General features: G+C 43.8%; 1 protein-coding gene across 1 annotated transcript in view; it reads left to right on the forward strand.

Moving 5' to 3' along the window:
* Nucleotides 1–21,679, forward strand: part of RHAG (Rh associated glycoprotein) — a 132,955-nt gene that overhangs the window by 58,866 nt on the left and 52,410 nt on the right. The window contains exon 4 of the mRNA XM_085610494.1: nt 20,385–20,532. Within this exon, the coding sequence (XP_085466620.1) occupies nt 20,385–20,532 (148 nt within the window). The remainder of the gene's footprint in view (nt 1–20,384; nt 20,533–21,679) is intronic.

Below are 21,679 nucleotides of genomic sequence, written 5' to 3' on the forward strand. Positions count from 1 at the left end.
CTGTGACGGGAAAACATATGTTTCGATACAGTCACTCTTCCCTAGTCGAGCTTTCGGATTCCTCCCATTTCCTTGCAAACAGACCTGACCTTGGTGGGGTACGACTCAGATCGGAGTCGAGCTTTTACGTTTGTTCTCACCCAGAGTAATGCCATATTCCGTAACATTCCAACCCATGTAAACTCGCAATTCATCCTTGGGAATGAACGGAGTGTTATTGACATCTCTAACCATGTCAGTGATTCCTTTTACCAAGGCTTTATTAGCAGAGTTATACCTAGTGGAACGCGAAGGTCGTGGAGGATAGGTCTCTAGGGCATAAGCGAACATGGTCTGAAATGCCCAGAATGATCCATTATAACTAAAGGGCAGAACCAGATAAGGGATGCCCTTGTCCATGGTATGTGGTATCAAGCCACACACCCAGCAGTTTGTTGTGTTAACCACTAGTTGATGTTGGTGCAAGAGCTGAATGAAAGTGTTATTTATAAACTCAGAGCGTCGAGCTTGCTCGTGGGCAGGAAAAGGATGGAAAGAATGAAGAGAAACAACAGTTGGAGAAACAGGAACATGGGGAGATACTGTAGATGTAACAGGTGTAAAGATCAATTGAATACCAAAAATAATTCCGCCTACCAAAGTTATTAAAACAATTAGAAGTGTCAGAGCACATTGCATTAGAAAACATTTGCTATACAATATGTCATATAGTTTTGTCTTGTGCACATTTATGACGTTAACCCGTCGCAGTTCAGGAAGCTCCATCTTCTACAACCGTTCGCAACGGATGGTTTGTACCTGTTAAAAACTTGCCTCTGTTTACCCTGGGAGTTCCCAAAATAAACAGAAGAAACCGACCTTGTGTCTGGTTCCCTGCAAATTAAAACAAGGCACACGTTACGACCCTACGGTAACCCAGACGGCAAGGTGAGAGATAAAAATTTAGAGCAAACTTCCTGACTGAATGGAATGCAATAAGATCAAAACAGTTTTCAAACAGAAAGGTAATTATGCAATGTCATTAGTTCATAATATGAGAACGTAGATTATATCTGTAATTTCCGGGTCTTGTCTGATCTTGAAATAGCTGGTCTACAGGTGCGGAAATGTTCGACTCCACAGGTGACAAATGTTCACTTTGTACAACACTCGGTCCAGGATTCAAAAGAGCGGTTCCTGCTGAGGTGTCAAAGTTCTGTGTTTCAGTTCGTGGGTCCGTTATGTACTCTGCATCACTGAAAGGGATGTGCCTAGGAACAGGTTCTGTCTCGGATTCACCAAATCCCTGTCTAACCCAGTTGTCATAAGGGAGTGGGAGAGGGACACGCTTCGTATGGCTAGCGTGCACCCAATTCTTCCTTCCAGCTAGGCGTACAGCAGTTCTCGTTGTTAGGAGTACCTGGAACGGACCCACGAATCTTGGCTGGAGGTTCCGAGTTCGCTCAAAATTCCGCACCACAACTTGGTCGCCTGGTTTCAACGTGTGGCCTGGACTCTCTGGCAGTTTAGGCAAGGATTCGAATACCTGTTGATGAATAAGGCTTAGTTTAGCAGTCAGGTCATAAAGATAATCAATCAACATTGGGTATTCGATCTGTTTGAATTCCTTTGGCCTAGGGACTCCCCAAATATTAGCAGGACGACCGAACACAATCTCATATGGGCTAAGCCCTACTCGAGAGTGTACAGTCGCTCTGGTGGACAATAGAGCTAAAGGCAGTGCATCTGGCCTAGATAGACCAGTGGAAGCTTGAATTTTAGCAAGTTTCAGCTTCAGGGTACCATTGTACCCTTCAACCAAACCTGCTGACTGTGGGTGATTTGCACTGTGGAATTTCTGGGTAATACCCAGACCCGCACACACACTCTTCATAACTTTCCCTACAAACTCACTTCCATTGTCCGACCAAACAATCCGTGGCATACCATACCTGGGGAAGTATTCTTTGAGGAGGATTTTGGCAGTGGACATAGCAGTGTTATCCTTTAATGGATATGCCTCAATCCATCTTGAAAAGGCACAGACTACCACTAGGACATATTTAAGATTGTTACACCTGTCCATGTGGATAAAATCCAACTGAATCACTTCAAAGGGACAAGAAGGGGGAGCAAAATGACCAGTTGGGGTTGGGGTTCCCTTGCCAGGATTATGCATCAGGCATATCATGCAGTTTTTCACCACTCTTTCCGCACACTTAGTAATTCCCTCATTCTTCCATACTGGAGCTAACATTTTACAGATCCCTTTCGAACTGATGTGCGCCGCTCCATGCGCCATCGTGACTACTGCGAGCACATACGCGTCAGGTAACATCCAACGCTGCTGCTCAGACAAATCAACCCAACATCCACTTGAATCCATTTTACCCGTTTTCTCCTTCCATTCATTCTTCTCATTTTCAGTTGCTTCATTCTGGATTGCTTTCACACTTTCAATCGTATTCTCACACATCCCTGACTCAGCAATCCATCTTGCAGACGTTGCAATGTACATTCGGCTCGTCATGTTCTTGGCCGTTTCTTTAGCGACCTCATCAGCAAACGCATTCCCACGGCCTACATCATCCGTAATCTTCCGATGTGCACTGCACTTCACAATCGCAACTTCATTCGGTAGGGTCAGGGATTCCAATAGATCGCTGACTAACTGTCCATGTTGGATCTTAGTCCCATGGGACGTGAGAAAACCTCTTTCTTTCCAGAGACGTCCAAAGCTATGTGCTACGCCGAAGGCGTATTGGCTATCAGTAAACACATTCACTCTCTTTCCCTCAGCTAAAACACACGCTCTTGTTAATGCAATTAATTCTGCAGCTTGGGCAGAATTCTGACTTACTCTTGCAGTCTCAACAATCGTACTCAAAGTCGTAACTGCATACGCGGCCGTCACATCACCATTCTGTAGTTTGAAACACGACCCATCGACATATAAAGTGCCGTCTGGATCTAGTAACGGAGTATCTTTTAAATCAATTTTACCTTTTGTCTCTTCCTCAGTTTTGAAACAACAATCATGGGGCTCTGAATCACTCGACTCTTGAGTAGTCGGCAACAGTGTTGCTGGATTCAATATGTTGCATCGCTTGATCTGAATGTGACTTGCCAAAAGCGTCTGCTCATAGCCTGATAGTCTAGCACTGGTGAGGTGCTGAGTTTTCGTTCGATTCATGAGTGTATCCACAGCATGTGGAACCATGACTACTAACATGTTGTTCATGACTAGTCCAGCAGACTGTCAAATAGACACTGCAGCTGCTGCTGTAGCTCTCAAACAACTTGGCAATGCTCTGGCTACCGGATCTAATGTGGATGAGAAATATGCACAAGGCCGCTGTTTGTCACCAAATTGTTGCGTTAATACACTCAACGCACAACCTTCTCTTTCATGGACATATAAAGTAAACGGCTTACTGTAGTCAGGAGTACCCAACACAGGAGCTGAACACAGCGCATCACGTAAGTCGGAGAAACTCTGTTGACATTCCTCAGACCATGGCAAAGGGCTCGGAACACCTTTTCCAGTCAGGGCTACCAATGGTTTCGCCATGAGAGAAAAATTTGGGATCCATTGCCTGCAGTATGACGTAATACCCAAAAACGCACGTACTTCTCTCTGAGTGCTTGGTACAGTCATCTGCGAAATTGCTTTGATTCTCTCTGGGGTCAACCTTCTTCCCTCCTTTGACAAAAGATGACCTAAGTAGGTCACTTCTTGGCAACAATATTGCAGTTTAGAAGGTGAAACCTTGTGATGCAAGTCAGACAAATGACGTAATAAAGAAATTGTAGCTATTTTGCAGGTTTCCTTGTCATCAGCAGCCAGTAAAAGATCGTCTACGTATTGGATCAGAGCAACACCAGGAGGAAGTACAAGAGCATCTAATTGACTCTTCAATGCTTGGCTGTAAATTGAAGGGCTCTCACAATAACCTTGTGGAGCGCGTTTGAATCTGAAACTGCGACCTCCTAAGGAGAAACCAAAAATGTCTCTACTTTCCTCGGCTATCGGAATGCTGAAAAAGGCATTCTTCAAATCGATCACTGTAAACCATGAAGCTGAGGCAGGAATTAACGTCAATAATGCAGTGATATCTGGTACCACAGGAAACTGCGGAATCACTATTTTGTTAACTTCTCTGAGGTCAATCACAAATCTGTAGATTGGAGGTTTGGACGGGTCAGTGCGTTTCAAAATCGGCAGAACAGGACTATTGCAGACATTTCCTCTAGTTTCCTCTATCACATCTTTCTGTATTAAGTCTTTCACAATCAGCAAGAGTGCACGTTCACCTTCATTTGAAATCCGATATTGTGGGATTCGTGGGAATTTAACATTCGCTTTCAGACTTACCACATAAGGGGGAATTTCCAAGAGACCTACATCGTTAGGACCAGTCGCCCAAAGAGTATCAGGGAGAGAACGCAGCTCCGGTGGGAGCTTATCCATCGACATATACATTGGAGAGATGACTCTTTTGCCTAATGTGAGCTGTACTCCCGAAGGAGAACAGTACAGTGTCGCATGCAGGCGTTTCAACAGATCTAAACCAAGCAGATTCTCATTACAACCAGTTGTTAGAATAAGGGGTGCTTCTAATTCGCATGGCCCAACAGATATTGATAAAGGACTAGAAACAGGATTGTGAACAGGGGCGCCTGAGAAACCTACTGAAGTGTTCCTTAAGCCAGACAAAGGTGCGCCAGGGAGTTTCGCATGCATAATTGAACTTTTTGCCGCACCAGTATCCAACAGAAACGGTTCGACCACGCCTGATGTAACTACTGTGACATAAGGTCCACTCTGATCAACTGGAACTGATACTACTCCCTCTCTTTGCCTGTGGCTGTCCTAGTACTTGCTTCTCTGAATCTCTTCATTATGATCATAATAATCTTCAACATGATACTGTGGAGATCTACCTGGTTGCGTAGGTTGTACATTTCGCTGATCGAAATAATTTGATGGGCGATCAGCCTGTGGTGTCATTGTACCACGTCCTCTACCTCTAGGAGCTTGCATAAACCCAACATTACCTCTCTGAGCTGGGACACCACTAGTCTGTGCGTGCAGTACTGGACACTCATTCTTATAATGACCCTCCTTTTTACAATAGGCACACTGATTCCATGCTAACTGTTGTCGGGAAAAGCCATAATTAAATCTTTGGGATGTCCCTTGCTGGAATTGTGGCTGTTGCTGAAACTGGGGTCGCTGTTGTGAATCTGACTGAATTGAGCGAGGCGGGTATGCCTGTTGCAAAAGAACTTTAGTCTTTAAATCTTTCGTTTTCTTTTCTGACTTTTCCTTCTCTTCTTTCTCTCTATTCTCGTAATACTGAGCAGTTGCAAGTATCTGTGCTGTCGTCGACACTGCCCATGCACTTTCAGAATCCTTTAACTTGTTACTAAGCTCAGGTAGTAAATTAAACACAAACTTGTCGACAAACAACCTCTGGCCTCCCTCAGTACTCATATCTTGCCCACTGTGGTCTACGAAGGTCTCTTCAAATCTAGTGAAAAAGTCAGAGACGCTTTCGTCCTTCTTTTGCTTGCATGCCGATAGTTTATCCCAATTAACTCGTAACGCTGGCATCAGCGTTTTCATCAGATTAATTATTCTGCCAGGTAAGGCAGCAATCAGAGGTTCAGGTTTATCACCGCCAACTTGTAGCCCATCTGCTGCTACAATAGCTGGCCAATCACCTCCTAAGGCGACTGGGTGGTTCTCTTGCCGAATCTTGGCCCATATAGGCTGTGGCACTACATTACCAAATAGCATTTCAATGTCTGCCAAATTCATGACGCACGCTTGAACTGTCTGCGTTAACTCTTTGTAATAACCAGCAGGATTTTTACGCGGGTCCGGCAACGCCTGTTTTACTGCTAATACTTCGGCCCGATTCCAAGGGATGTGTATCCACACTCTCTGGAATTGTGCCGGAGCAGCTGCAATACCATTAGCCGCATCAGCTTGAACTGCATCACGCCATATCGGTGGAACTTCCCTCATCGGATATTGACCTCGTCTTTTCCTAGTAATCGGTGAACCATCAGGGTCCCTTGGCGTTCGAAGTGGGGAATCATCCCTATAAGCTAAAATCAGTTCTATCGCTCCCCTTACCTCTGAACCTATCACCATTCCTGCGGCAAATTTCTGCTGAACATTTATCAGATCAGAGGGGACGGAGTCTAAGTCATCATCTTCCAATTCTTCACGCACAAGAGAACACATCACGTCAAAAACATAACGTTGAGTTGGTTCATTCCATTGCATAAAGGTATCTAACACTCTTTGTGCATCATACTTCACAGCTTTCGATATCCACCTAAGAGCTGTCGAATCTAACATTTCTCGTTCCTGAGGACCAGGAAGCTGGCTACGTCTCTGTATAGAGTCAGAAACGGGGGTCCCAATTAAAGACCTGTAGAGAGGAGTTAAGATATTAGTTACAGAGTCGGTTATTTTCCGACGAACGGAAAGCGGAGTCAGAATGTTTACAGAGTTCGGGAACAGGGAAACTGGAGCAGATGAAATAGTAAGGGTGGGAGTAGCAGATAAAGCAGTTTGCGAAACGACAGGCAAAGGCGGAACATCCGACCCAGGAAGAGGGGGTGCCGAAGGAACATTAACCACGGGAAGGACAGGAGCTGGAATCAAAGGAAGCGGAGCAACTATTCCAGGCTGACCAGCAGCTGGCTGTACAACAGGTAGTAACTGTGGTACTGTAATACCCTGTGCATACGGTGGAGGTGAATTCAACAGGTAAGACAACAGAGGATCCTTTTCATGATCCTCTATCGGCTTAGTAGGACAAGATGGCAATACAGGGTAACATTTATCAATTGCCAAATTATATTTTCTATTCGCCATCTCCATTGCTTTCTCAGTCTCGTTGACATGCAGCTGCCTAGCAGACTCCATTAAAGTCAACCCTTTCTCTTTCTGTTCTTTCTTCGTCTTCCTAATTTCTCTCTGTTTGGCTTCTTTGCGCCATACGCGAAAAGAATCAAACATTGCCGGCCGGGCTTTTCTCTTAAACAACTTCGTTTCTAGATTGTCTAGTATTTCGGTTTCGAAGCTACCATGCGGTGGCCAACTAAGGACACCATCTTTCCTGGTATAACGGACCCATACTTCATTATACGCAATAGGACCCACACCATGTTTACAATAGAGCTCATATGTAGGAGTTCCAATCGGAGGAACCGAACACGAATCCTCCAACCGGGAATCCCCGTTGCAACGTAACCAGGACAGGAAACAATTAATACTGTTAGTCATGACAAACAAAGACAAATTCCAACCAAAAATGCGCAGAGAACTTAGGCCTACCAAAATGAACTAATACCAAAACAAAGATTATCTAAACAAGAGCAACCAATGATAATCTACGAATTAAACCAGAGCAACAAAGAACAACCAAACTGAGCGTAACCCACTTAATACTTAACTGAAATGTGGAAGACGTCACCAAGGAGAACCCGTCTACGTCTCGCCGTACTAAGGTCTGCACCTCGGGTCCAAGATAGGGCGACAGTCAGGGCAGCGGTCCTCTGTAGCCGTCTGGGAACGGGAACCCTCGTGGAAGAGATCGTCGGGCCACTTTTACGACATGCAGGGATCGATGAAGCAGGGTACCTCCCTTCACACGAAACTTCTCGAACTTTTCAGGCTTTGGACCGGTACCGGATGACGTCGCCCAACGTTGGGCGCCAATTTGAGGTTCTGGACTTTTAAGAGTCCAGAGGTGTCAGGGAAACAAAACCCGAAGACCCCTGAGTTCCTTCCTGTCTAGGTGCACAAATAAACAGAGACGCGGGTTTCTCGATGGTGGCGTCAGAGACCAAGATTTATTTACTGCAGGGACACAGAAGTCATAGGAACCACACAGAGGCAGAATCTACGAGACTGTTCAAATTGCATTAAGTGGGTTGTTCCTTAAATACACGAAAAATGTCTTTAGGCAACATTACACGAATATTTCTCATGCCCAACCCGGTATCCCAAACAAACAGTAAATAGACATCAAACAATAATTAGTCGTAGGTTTTCGGTATTCAATCAGGTCCCCTTGTCAGTTTTCCATTCTTTGCCCGATCCTCCCCATCATAAAAATCGCAACCTCCCCATTGTAAAAGCCCAGAAGGAGAGGAGCAGAGCCAGGTGCAAAGGATTGAAAAGTAGGATAAGAGGTGTTTATGGATCATAAACGGGCATGGCTACCGTCTTCGGCCTTTCAGTCAGGACAACGGACACGAGAACCAGTATAGCAGGACTGGCCTCAGGCAAGGGAGGCAGCTTGATTCTGCCTAGTCATGCAGCGTCAGCCTTTCTCGGGGCTCGAGCTTACGTGTCCTTAACAAGGTGACTCTGCCGGGGTCATCGCCCGTTCATTGACTATGTGAGGGCAAGAAACAAAATGGATGCCGTAACTAAAATGGATGCCATGACTTTACAACAGAATGCCCTATTTCTCAGTGAATTCATGATAGTTGCGTAGCGAAAATACTGTCATGCATATAATGGATCATTTGCGGTTCATTGGTACCGAAATCGTGTCAGTACTATGATACCGAATTCACGGGTTCGGATCGCTACAGAACCTCAGCGCCAATATCCTAATAGGTCCCTAAGTTACCACAATGGGTATTACAGCTTGGCACTGACTTCCCATACCTGTGCAAAAGCTCTCTAACAATATCTGCCCTTCCGAATAAATTTTAAAAATTCTCTAGCTTTCACGAGTGGGACATTTAATTTTTAGTTAAAAATTCAGTTTTTTCGCAAAGAATGAAAATAAGGGAATGGCATCATTTCTTTTTTTGCAGTTTCATATTGTGCAGGCCTGGGCTAAATTTCCGTTCCGCTCACGGAAATTGCGATAATTTGACATTTTCGCATTCCGCGGAGAGCGCGAAAATGTCAAAATTTCCGCAATCCGCATTTAATAATACATTCTCGCGTGCGCGTGATTGCCTTACCTGAATCCCCGCGTTCGCCGACAAGTTTTCCCGATCCGGTCGCGTTCTCCACGAGATGTTGGATTGTTGTTAGCCATTTGCGCTGTCTCGCGACAGTTCGCGCCCGCAGTAACGTCATTCGTCGTGCGATCACGTCTTTCTTCTCACGATCATGCACCGCGAGACAAGTGAAAACAAGATGGCCGCGCCTGTGAGCAACCGCATGGGTAAGTTGGCGAGCCGCGACCACGCAGAAAATACTGCGAACGGGCGGGAAAAAAACTTCCGCATCTTCGTGATATTTCCGCGTGTTTGCGGAGATTTTTAACATTTTCGCGATAATTTGCGAAAGTGAATTTCGCAAATTCCGCCCACCCCTAATATTGTGCAAACTCAGCACAAAGGTATTGGGGTTCTTTACATAATCACCAGTTACATTTTTTGGTGTTCACGGTGAGATGAAGTGACTTGCCCAGAGTTACGAGACCTTGGGCCGATGCAGAGACTTGAACCTGGTTCCCTAGCTACAAAGTTTGGCGCTCTGACCATTTTGCCACATCCTCTCCCCTTTTTTGTGACTTGAGAAGTTCTCTAGGTCTATTATATCCTTAAATCCGACCGTAACAGGCTCTACTGACCATTAAAGACCCGCTCCAGCATATATCATGTCTTTTTAACTTGAAAGATTATTGGTGGAGCAGGTGCGAGGCGGCCAATCACAAGTTTATGATGTATCCATGTCTATTGTTTCAAGGTTGACGAGTATGAAATTCTATCCTGAACTGTACTTGAGACAATGAAGAAATTGAAGGGATGAGCGCACACAACATTGATTGCTTCTACTCAGACACATTATAGGTGTTATAGACAGCTCAAGCGCCTGGATACCCCTTTGGGTGATTGGTGCGCTATACAAATCAATTTAGCATAACATAAATTTTTGCGCCCCATGTCATCTATGCTAATTTTATTTTTTGAAAGGGTGGTGTTGGTGTAATTGCAGGAGTACAGCAAACCATTGCCAATAATCACATCAAATCTAATCATCAACGGTCAATTTGGAGAACAAAAGAGTTTTTTGAATAAGGGAAGATGGAAGTTGGTCCACTTGCACACAATGTTGGGGGAACCAGAAGTGGGTTCAGTATGATATTTCAAGAAAAATGCCCATAGATTATGTGAGAAGGTGGCCTGATATATGCTGTACACTAGTTCTAGTGGACACCTTGTATCAGTCCAAACAACCCCTTATGGTGATTGGTTAAATACAACCTTATGTGAAAGCTATCCTAGTGGTAGCTATGGGGAGCAGCCTTCAGGCTAAGTCTTGAAGGAATGTAAAGCAGCTTGTTTTACCAGTCTATAATCTCTTGAATGATCAAATGAAAAGACAACCAGACCAGGTATATATTCAAAATATATGTATTTAATATAAGATAAATCACATCCCTCTAGTCTCTTTATGAGACTGGAGTTTGAAGTACTTTAGTTACAAGTGTTTAAGCAACAGTAAAAGCACAAATACACGTTTGGGCCCTAGGGGTGTACCAAACCATATACTAAAATAGTGGTATAAGAACGACGACTGAGATAGGCAAGGTGCCTATCACCTCTAGACCCCAAGGAACCACCCAAGGTAGGGATGTTGGGAACCCACGGGAGCCATATGCAGTGTGGAAGATTAGGGACACTTCAAATCGAACTAGGACCAACCCTTTTTGGACTTAGACAGTTCTAGGGCTAGCACCCTCGAGAGTACCGGAGTACTTGAGTTACCTCACCCAGGGAAGCCGGATGCATAGGTGTCTTTTGGTGTCGGGTCGTGTCGTCGATTCCAATGGAAGCCTGCAAAGAACTGCTGCTGCCGAGAAGAGGAGAAGTGTCCGGAGAGATCCAAGCCTGGATCTAGGATGTAAGGAACCTGAAAGTAGAGCGGACAGAGTCTGGGTCACTTGCCAGCAAGGTCTGATGGACTCACCCAGCAAGGGTAAGTAAGCACAAGTCTGGAGCAACCAGAAAAGCACAAGTAGAAGTGGAGTTGCCTTCGTGGGGACCTGCTAGCCAACGGGCTAGTGATCGCGAAGGAGCCTTGAGCGGTCGCACTTGGAGCTGGTCCACGGGTCACTCGTGGAGTGGAGGCCAACAATCTTCAGTGCAGGAGGTGCTCAAGGCTGGGGCTACTCGGAGCCCAAAGTACAACTTCGAGGATGACCAGGAAGGTGTTGTTGCTGCAAAAGTTCACGGTGTCCAGGGGTCACGGTTCCACGTTACCCACAATTGCCACGGGCCTCAGCTTTGCTGTGGACTCAGGGTAGCCTCAGGAAAGTCTGGAAATCCACCTCTGGTGATGCAGAGACTTCGTCGTCCGGCGGGAGCTTCAACAATGCAGACCGGTCCGTTGCTTCTTTGGTGCCTGCCAAGCAGGGGAGTCACTCCTTGACGCCAAGGGAGATTTCTTCCGTCTTCTAGTCGTGATAGAAAGTCGAAGGTCCAGGATATATGTTTCAGAGGTTCATCCAGGGTAATCTAAAGTCCTATGGACTGGGTTCCTATACTTATACTAAGTTTAGGGGATGGACTACCTCTAAGGCTCCACCTATGGGTGGGCCTGTGGTGGGGGTGGTTACACCCCTTCCCCTTTGTCCAGTTTCGCGGCAGAGCAGGGGCTTAGTGCCCCTGCAACCAGTTTGAACCGGGCTATGCAGAGGGACACCTTGTGTGCCCCAGGCAGTGTCTCAAAAGCATTCACTGAATGCACCCCTCCTGCCCCAATACCCATCTGCCTGTCTGGGGAGGTGGTTACACCTCCCTGTGACAGGAAACCTATTGTACAGGCCTCCACTGCCGGAGTTTCGGTCAGCAGCAGGAGGCCAGACCCGTGTCTGTGGCAGTGGCATCCATTTTGTGATGCCAGGGCTTTGAAAGGATTTAACCGGGTTAAATCAGTGTGAACATGTCTCTCCCTCTAGAAGGGTGGAATGCTACCCCCGCCACCAGGACTGGCGGGGAGGGGGGGGAGGGTTGTATTCCAAAGCGTTTGACACCAAACACGACATGTTTTGATGCAGCCATTCCAAAGTTGACATTTACCGCAAGGTTATAATGCACATAAGAGTATATGGTATGCTGTATCACAGAACGGGCATAAGGAAGTATTTCCTAATGCTGCAGGGGGGCTCAGCTCATGCTTGGGCAGCCTCTCACACAAAACCAAGTACTCTGCCTTCATGATTGTCAAGGCCTGCCATAGGAGTGGCTTATAGGTTTAATCGTGCCTGTATAAGGTTGTGATATAGGCTACCTATATCACAGTAAGGGGTGCAAGCACACCCTTACCCACATTGCAGTAGCAAACCTGTGGTGTCATTTTGGCGTGCTTCCCAGGGGTGGCATAATATATGCTGAAGCCCCTGGTAGGCCTCTGAGGTACCAATGCCCTAGGTATATAGTATACCATATACTAGGGGCTTATAAGGCACTCCAGAATCCAATTAGATATGTACCTAATGTGCATGGAAACCATTTTAGAGAGGAAGCAGCTAGGCTGTTGTCCTGATTAGCAGGGCCACAGCCAGACTAAAGTCGAAAAACAGTGAAACACCAGCAAAAAGTGGGGGTACCCATGTGAAGCAGATCTTACTCTCCTACAGATTACCATTAAAATTCTTCAGTTTCCCTTCTACCAACAGTATGTCATCAGAATATGAGAGATACATAGAGGTTGATATTGCAACATACTCAGCAACCACAACATAGGCTTTTTATCTACAGAAATCCCAGAACTAAGGATGACTTTACCAGACGAATGTACATACTCTTTAGTCAGAGGCACAATAAAACAATCACCTTCTTTTACACTTTTTGGGAAAGTATCCATTTGAATCTGTTATTTCTTCCTCCCGAGGATCACTACTGAATTGAAGAACATCTAGGAAATCACATGTTAATGAAATTCAAAATACTATTTTAGACACGCTATAGAAGAGAGAAGAACTCTGTACTGGCCAACTTAGGACCAGTCGCTCTACTGGGAAAATCTATTAAAACAAAGCAGGTGTCCCTTAGTTTGGTTGGCCATTTTCTTTGTTTTGAACCAAGGGTGCCTCAAAGAAGTTATCTGGTCGTCTTTTGCAAGAGATAAGTTAGTGTCTGTGACAGACTAGGCACCAGGTCTTGTAAATGATGGATCATGAAGGCATTCCACATACAACCAATAGGCACACCTTCTGACGACCCCTTGGTTGGGTGGCTGTATGAAAGACTCTCTACTGTTGAGTTAAATCAAGTATATTAGATATTGAGAATCAGCATAAGTGGTTACAAATATGTACAGTGCACGTGAACCACTACAGGAGTGCAGCTGATCAGTGATGAAGAATGTGATCAATTTAAAAAATCTTGAAGGAAGGAGTAGTACCAGTGTTGTCAACAATGATGTCATTGGAAATGCTATCAGTGATGTCTCAATGATGTCATTGGTCATGTCATGCTTGATGGAATCTGTGAGGCCATAAGAAGATCATGGTGGGTGCACAAGATCTAGTTAGGTCAGTAAACTATAACTGGTGAATTTCAGTGTTTTGTTAAGTTTAACATTTTTATTTTGTTTCATTTATTTTAGTCCTTAGCATCAAACCCACTTGACTCTCTCATTGGCAGTAGCTAATCATATACATCCTCACACACCAGGACTCAAGAACTGGGTAATTCCTTTTCACAGCAGGTTTTGGGGTATTGCTTGGATCCACACTGAAAGGAAAGAGAATGCTCAAGTGGTGTTCTTAGTTGTAGGACCTCACTGTGCCTGTCTCAAAAACATTCAACCACCAGGGACCATACATCAACTTTGTTCTCTCATCTTCGATTACCTGAGTCCATCAAATACACTCTCTTTATTAGCATTAACCAGTCTTTCAGCTTAGGGGGATCATGATCCAGCCATTTTCTATAGATGGCATTGCTTACTGCTATTTTCAAAAAAATATTTTGGTTCCTTATTTTCTGATTGCTAGGCTCTTCCTTGGCCTCTTGGGGTATCCCAAACAATACCAGACAAGCACTTACCTAAAATCACTTTGTTGCTAATTTCTGCCATAGGTGAACATACATTTTCCCAAAAAGACTGCAAACCTGGACATTCAGTTAACAGGTGGAGATCATCCGCCCTGGCCTTGTTGCACTTCTTACATCACCTCTCAGGCATACCAGGAACTTTTGAATGTTTCTGTGGAGTCCAGTTAGCCCTGTGTACTGTAAACAAGTGATTCCGTTTAAGTACAGCAGAATCGACCACCTTATATTAAATGCAGAAGGATATTAGCCATAAGGTTTCCAACTGATCATTCAGCAAGCATCTGTTTCAAATCATGTAGGATGGTGGCATCAAACAGTCATCTGCTTGACACAAGAGTTCATACCATTTGCCAACTTCATTCTTGACCTCTGCCAATTGTAAGGCTGCTTCAATGTCCCCTGGAGTTTGTAATTCATCTTTATGTACAGTTGATGATTAAAGCAATTGCTAGTGTTTTAAATTTGATGAGGCTTCCACTCGTCAAAATGTTTAAATCCGACCACATTTTTAAGGTACCGCCATCTAGCAAATTTCTCCATCTTTTAATCCCTGCAAAGGGACACTGAAGATGTCTTGCAAACACTCTGGAGTGCCAGGTGAATCCCAAATCTGGGCATTGGAAAAAGCTAACGGGATGCAATTGAAGAGAAACGTAAGCTTAGGGATGATACTCATTTTAATCTGATTATCTCTTCCATATATCTTAAGAGATAGAATCCTCCACCTTCTATGTGTCTTGTTGATTTCTGCTGAGATTTTCCCTAAATTGACTTCTGTAAAAATATCTAGCTTGCTTTTCTACAGCATACCTAGATAGAGCACCTCCTCCGTTACTAGGATGTTCAGCATCTCTACATTCTATACCATTATTTCTGTTTTGTCCTTATTAATAAAGCATCCTGAAATGTTCCAAAGTCTTTTTCCAACTTTACAAACCTATCCAGTGCAGAGCTTGGTACTGATGTATATAATAAGATTATCAGCATAATGGGCAATTTTTTGTGTGCATCCACAAGATTGAAAGGGTGTAATGTCTTGGTAATATCTAACCTTCTGGGCCAAAGACTTGATGCAAAAGTTAAACAATGATGACAAGGGGCACCTTTTAATGTTTCGTCTAGATATAGAGAAGCTGTCTGTTAAGACCCCATTAATCAGTACTCTAGCTGTGGTCTTGGAATATAGCCCCCACAGGGTCTCTACTTATAGCTTTGGGACACCAAATCTTTCTAGGCAAAGTCATAGATAATCCCAGTTCACCCAGTTGAATGCTTTGGCTGAGTCGAAGGTCAATATTGCTTTGGGGATACAACTAGTAACAGTCAGCTCCTATCAATAAGTGTGTTAGATTGTGCATTTGACGCCCCTTCATAAAACCTTGCTGGTCTTGGTGGTTGACCTCACTGGCCAACCTTGACCGAGACTCTTCACCAATATACCTTCCAAAATCTTTTAACCTGTGTTTAATAATGAAATAGGACAGTATGATTCAAATGTACTTGCTGTACTGTCTGTCTTATTGAGCCTGAAAAACTTTTGATAACATTACAGGTACTCATGACTCTCGCACGCTATGTTAGCAAGTTACCAATGCTCTCTCCATCATTAAAGTCTCAATCTTCCACCTTACCAACTTTCCTGCTGTTTCCCATCTATAAGATCTGTGTGTGTTTGTTTACGTTTTACTAATTCCTCATTTAACGATTCGTACTGACTATTCATGCTCAGATCATTAATCATACTATCTAGTTGTTGATTTTTTTTTGCAGGGCTGCCTCCAATTTCTTTTCTTACCTTCTCTGATCCTTAGTCCATTTCATAATCACGCCCCTTACATATGCTTTATAAGCGTCCCACACTATTCTCCTTTCACAAATGCCTCTGTTATTATTAACATATAACAGGAAAGTATGCCAGGACCTGTATTGTTTTTGGGTCTTTGAATTTCCATTCATTTGATCTGGTACTTTATTTATACCTTTTTTTTTCAAACGTTTGTTTAAAAATCTTTGTTATGTATTCGAAACAGAAAGAAACTATAAAGTCTATATACAGAAAATACTTGTGTACATATGATTAACAACACATTAAACAACAATATTGTGTTTTGAATCCACAATGTGAATAAACATTAATGTGAAAAATTATTAGAGAGAAAATCATAAACAAAACATCCTAATATCTTAGAAGTCTAATGTTGTCTTTAGCCTCTAAGTCAAAACCCTATTTCATATATAAACATTATTTCATGAACATTCTACAAATGTTGTATGTATCAACGTTTCAATTAAGGAAGAATGGGAAAACACAGGGAAAGCATTGGTGTCAAATACATGGGACTGTTCCTCTATATATAGACAAAAAATGAATTCATAATTCCTCCATGTTCATATCTCAAATCATAGTGAAGCCAACGTGTTTCGAGTCTCTGATATTAAATATGCGGACTCTCATCAGGGCTCTTGATTTTTGGCAGCACTGTGGGTTTCTGAAATTATGATGAATAAAAAAAAAACGTTTTAAAAGACCAAATAGCTATAGCTCCCTTTTTAAAGTTCACTTTATCTTTAAGTCTGCATCCTAATTATTGTACCTGGACAATAGTGTGTTTTTTGTCCGTTCAGTTTTCTTTATCTGTAAGGGAGAAGGAACCATATTTTAGAATTATTTCTTACTCCCTTTGGCCTATGTAGAGAGATCAATACAGGGCTACAGCATGCTGTTTTGAAAAGTCTACCTTTTCTTCCAGTCGGGATTGTTTAACTGAGAACTTCACTGCCTTTTAGTCATTTCGTGTGCAGGCTCTGTGTAGGGGATGACAGGCCATTAGTCAAAATGAAAGCTGAAAGCTTTCACTAATGGATGTAATTAAAAAGCTTTTAGCATACCTGAAAGCCGTGGTAAATACTTAGCAGGGTGGATCCCTTCCTGCTACTTGGGCTCACGGGGGTTTTAATGAGCTGGAATCTGTTATTATTAAAACATTCCTTAGTGTAGACTAAAACATTTTGTACAAAATTAGGAAATGTCAAGAATCTTCTTTCCATTGTCCACCACCTCAGCAATCCTTCATCCTATGATCTTTCCCTTCCATCTCTAGCCAATCAATGTTATGATCTGAGAGTACAGTGGGTATATATTTGATCTGACTCACTTTCCCCATATGCCTAGGAATTATGAACCAATAATACAATCTTGAACTATGCCATATTTTGCACTTTCAAATGAGTATACCATTTGATCCCCCATGTTCTCCGTCCACAAATCTCTCAATCCAAAGTCCCTTAGCATGTCCTTCAAACTACTAGTCATTTGTGGAGAGCAAACATGGTTTTTCTAGTTGGATCTGTCCTTTTTGCTATCCAGCAGGATATTGAAATCACCTCCCTATAGCTTAGCACTTTTATATTCCAAGAGCTTTCCAAATAAATATCTTAGAGGGCCCAGATCATCAAGATTTGGAACATAATGCCCAATACAGGCAAATTCGACTTGACCCAAAATCATCTCCACAAATTCCCATCTTCCTTTGTCATCTACTTCTGAGCGCATCACTTATAACTCTGGGTTAGTTTGGACTAAGATAGCCACTCCCTTTGTCAAATACGTCTGAGTAGAAAAAACACCTCCTGAATCCACCTCTGCTTTGACATAAGTTCTTTCATTTCAGGACCCGGCAGATGTGTCTCCTGTAACACCACCACATCTGCTCTAAGATCTCATATTTCCTGTAGGATCTTCCTTTGCCTGCTTCTAACTCAGAGGCCATTTACACTCCAAGACATTTTTTTAAGGGGATGCCTTTAATTATTCATACTTCCTATTTGTTCCATGTCCAAAATTTGCCACTTGTACTCTATTCTATTGTTGTTGATGCAGACTACATTTTTTATATTTGACTACTGCCAAATCAGGCTCTCCCATTGACATGTGCCCCCTAAAGTAGTGGAATCATTATCCAGCTGTCTTGCCCCGGCTATTTTAGAGCTATTCAATTCCTCAGTAGGAACTGGCACCATCCCTTTTGAATGGAAAGCTGCCCTTGTACTACCGATTCTGAATAAACCCACTCTGGGTAAACAGGTGCCAGCAAACTACCGCCCCATATCAGGAGTCCCACTTTTGGGGAAACTGCTTGAAGGTTTAATAAATAAACAATTAACAGCCTACCTGGAATCAAATCAAATCCTGGACGCCTTGCAATTCGGCTTTCGATCAGGCCATAGCACGAAAACGGAGCTTCTGGCAGTGACTGATTCTCCGCAACTCACACTTGAGGCAGGCAACTCGGCCATTCTGGTGCTATTGGACCTCTCCGTGGCATTTGACATGATCTTTCATGTCAGGATGATTGAGAGCCTGGGAGAGATTGGGATAAAAGTCATTGTCCTCAAGTGGCTCTGCCATTTTCTGCACGACAGATATCAAACTGTCATCCTTGGCCCATATACCTCTCACAAAATGCGACTAGACAGGGGTGTCCCACAGGGCTCTTGTTTGAGCCCCACACTGTTTAATATTTATGTGTCCGCCATTGCTAAGATCGTAGAGCCTTTTGGTTTTGAGATAATCTCTTATGCAGATGATACTCAGCTGATGTTCAAACTTGAGCTAGATCTAGCCTCCACTAAAAAGCGTTTTACTTTGGGTGTGCCTGTGATCTCCAACTGGATGAATGACAATTATCTCCAACTAAATACATACAAGAAAGATATCATGCTATTTGTCAAGGCATCCTCTGTCTGGACAGATAAATGGAATGACTGCTTTAATAATCAAATGTAATGTCTTTGTAGTTTCTTTGGTGAAAACCATCTACCAAGCATTTAATATTTTTTTAATTGCATTTAATGTAGTTGCTACCAAAAAAGCATCCACCCATCCATTACTCAGCTTCATGGATACATTTACCTACCAACTGCACTTGTTATAAGCCACTGGCATATGCCATAGTAGTTATGCACTAGGGACCTGATATATGATCCCCATTAGCAAATGTAGAATGTGAAAATTGTACTCTAACTAGTTTTTGAATGGGGCTGCAATTTTCAATGTGACCTGTGCACTATTATGTGGTTGCAAAATGACTTACTTAATGAATAGTAATGAGGCAGGTCACAATTTGTAGCCCCAGCGACCGGCTTTGCATGCAGGGTTTAAGGACCAAAGGAAAAAGCACACCTCTGCCTCTCCATTGGCATTCCCAAATGGGATTTCTTTAAAAAAGTAACCCATATCCATTCAAGGGACAGATGCACATTTTTAATTTAAATTACACACACGTGGCAAAACATCGAATGGAGCTTGCGCTTACTGTAGTATTGCAAACCACTGCCTGGTCCCTGTGATTCCACCCACACAATGCAATCCCACAGGAACAGATTTCTTTTTCCAAATCAGTTATGAACCCATCTCTGAGGTCTTTAACTGATAAATGCTTCTAATTGATAAACGGTTACCGACCCAACTCAGGGGTATTTATCTGATAAATGATTTGCAAATACAATTCAACACCGGTGTGTGCATAGGTCAAAAAGAAAGGTAAAATGGGAGGTCTCTTTATCACTAAGGGGCTTATTATGACTACGGCGATCCGACCACCCTATTACGAGTTTGGCGGTCAGACCGCCAAAGGACTGCCACAGCCACTGGGCATCCGTGATACCTTGGTGGTGTTGTAGCAGTGTGAGGCCACAATTATGCTGGTGGTGCCTCTGTGGCACCACCGGACTTATCATGAGTTTCCTCACCGCCCTCCTTTTCATGGCGATGAGGAAACTAAGGGGGCCCTGCAGGGCCCCCTGTTGCCTCTGGGCCAGGAGGTGCATGCATGGGGCACATGATGTGCCCCCTGTCAGTGTGCACCCCTGCTCCTGCCCGGCTTTGACTGCACAGTCCATGGCATGGAGGAACGTGTGTGGGTGCCCCCATTGCTGTGGCTTTCTAAGGCTCAGATGAGAACCTTTGAGCATCACCGCCGTGGGACCGTCAAAGGACTGCCCGCCAAACACGAAGGAACTCAATCTGAAGGGCGGTGTGCAGACGAGTATGGCAGTGTGGCAGCGGGGCTCTGGCATGGCACGCCGCTGCCACACTTCAAACTCGTAATCAGGCCCTAAATATTGACCTGTCTATTAAACCAATCCCAACTGAATCCTACGGTACGCGATGCCCCTGGTAACCTGTACAAAGTTTAAGTTCAAGAAGTGCAAAACAGGTTTCCGCTAGTTCTCTCCTTTCTTTAATGCTTCCCAGATTCCAATGTTGAATGTGCGCTCAGAAAAGCAGAGATGCACAAATGCGCTCACAAACATGACTGTGCTGAGAGAATGTATCTTTCCCGCAGGCGTTCGACGTTGGCGCGTCGATGATCATCCACGCCTTTGGAGCCTACTTCGGGTTAGCCGCAGCACGCGTTTTGTATCGCCCAGCCCTAAAAGATGGACATGAGAATGACGGATCTGTGTATCACTCCGATTTATTCGCTATGATTGGTAAGTGCTACAAGCAACTCTGAAGAGAAAAAGCCTTTGTGATTTTAAATAGATACAAAGTTGATTTTCAATGTATAGACTAATAGTTTCATTGAAAAACACTTTTGCTTTTAAGAGGGGGTTAACATTTAGCATAGAGAAGCCCCAGGGTGAAAGTGCACTCTAAAAACAGCACATAGAATAGAATAAAAATATTAAATTCACATTTGTAAAGCGGGAACATATCACCTTTAAAGGTTTCCAGGCGCTAGGGTCCATCGGGGAGATTGAGTGAGCTATTTCTCAGAGTCACATGATGCTGAGCTGCCGCCGGCGATAGACACCGTGAGCCCCGCGCGCAGGAGTCAGCCGCTATGGCCGCTGCGCCCCACCTGTAGAATAGAACAGAACAGAACAGAACAGACCAGATTAGAAGGGAGAGGAAGAGGAACAGGGAATGGGGACGGAGAGGGGTAGAAAGAAGGAGTATGGCGGCAGAAGTAAAGGGGCAGTCACAGTGGACTAGAAAGTTGATGTGAATGATACAACAATATGAGGTTGTACATTAGAGAAGCATGGGTATTTAAGGTACGTGGAAGGATTAAAAATGAAATATAAAAGGACAGCAGTGTCTATTGGCTCACGCTCAATTGTTAATAAAAAATGCCTTAAATATGTTTGACCCTTAAATGGTTCAGAGTTAAGATCGGATACACATGTAAAGTAATTAGTGTATACAATTCTTAGTATCGTCAGGGACAAGGTTTAGAGCCCCGTTTTCTCAGTAATGCCCAACATACAAAAAGGGCAACCCTCCCCTGCCTATATTTATCAGTGTTTCTGAGAAATGGGCCTATCAGCTGACAATGAATTTATGGCTCAAGTTAACAGAATCCCCGGAAGCCTCGTTTTATGACTGTTTTCTAAATGTAGACAGTGAAAGACGCCTTCATTCCCAATCATTAGAATCAGAGGAAACTCGAGGCCAACCTTTCCTCAGCCTGAGATGCAATTATACGGCATTGATGCAAGTCGCCAGGACTGGTCACATGACTCAGTAGCATGGCCTAGCTGCCATATCTGAGACCTTCTGGTGTTTCAATGCAGTGAGCAGGTTGAAAGCATGCAATGCCAAGCTGGACCCTGAACAGGACATAAAAGTGGCAAT

This window comes from Triturus cristatus, chromosome 6, assembly GCF_964204655.1.
Source record: "Triturus cristatus chromosome 6, aTriCri1.1, whole genome shotgun sequence".
NCBI lineage: Eukaryota > Metazoa > Chordata > Amphibia > Caudata > Salamandridae > Triturus > Triturus cristatus.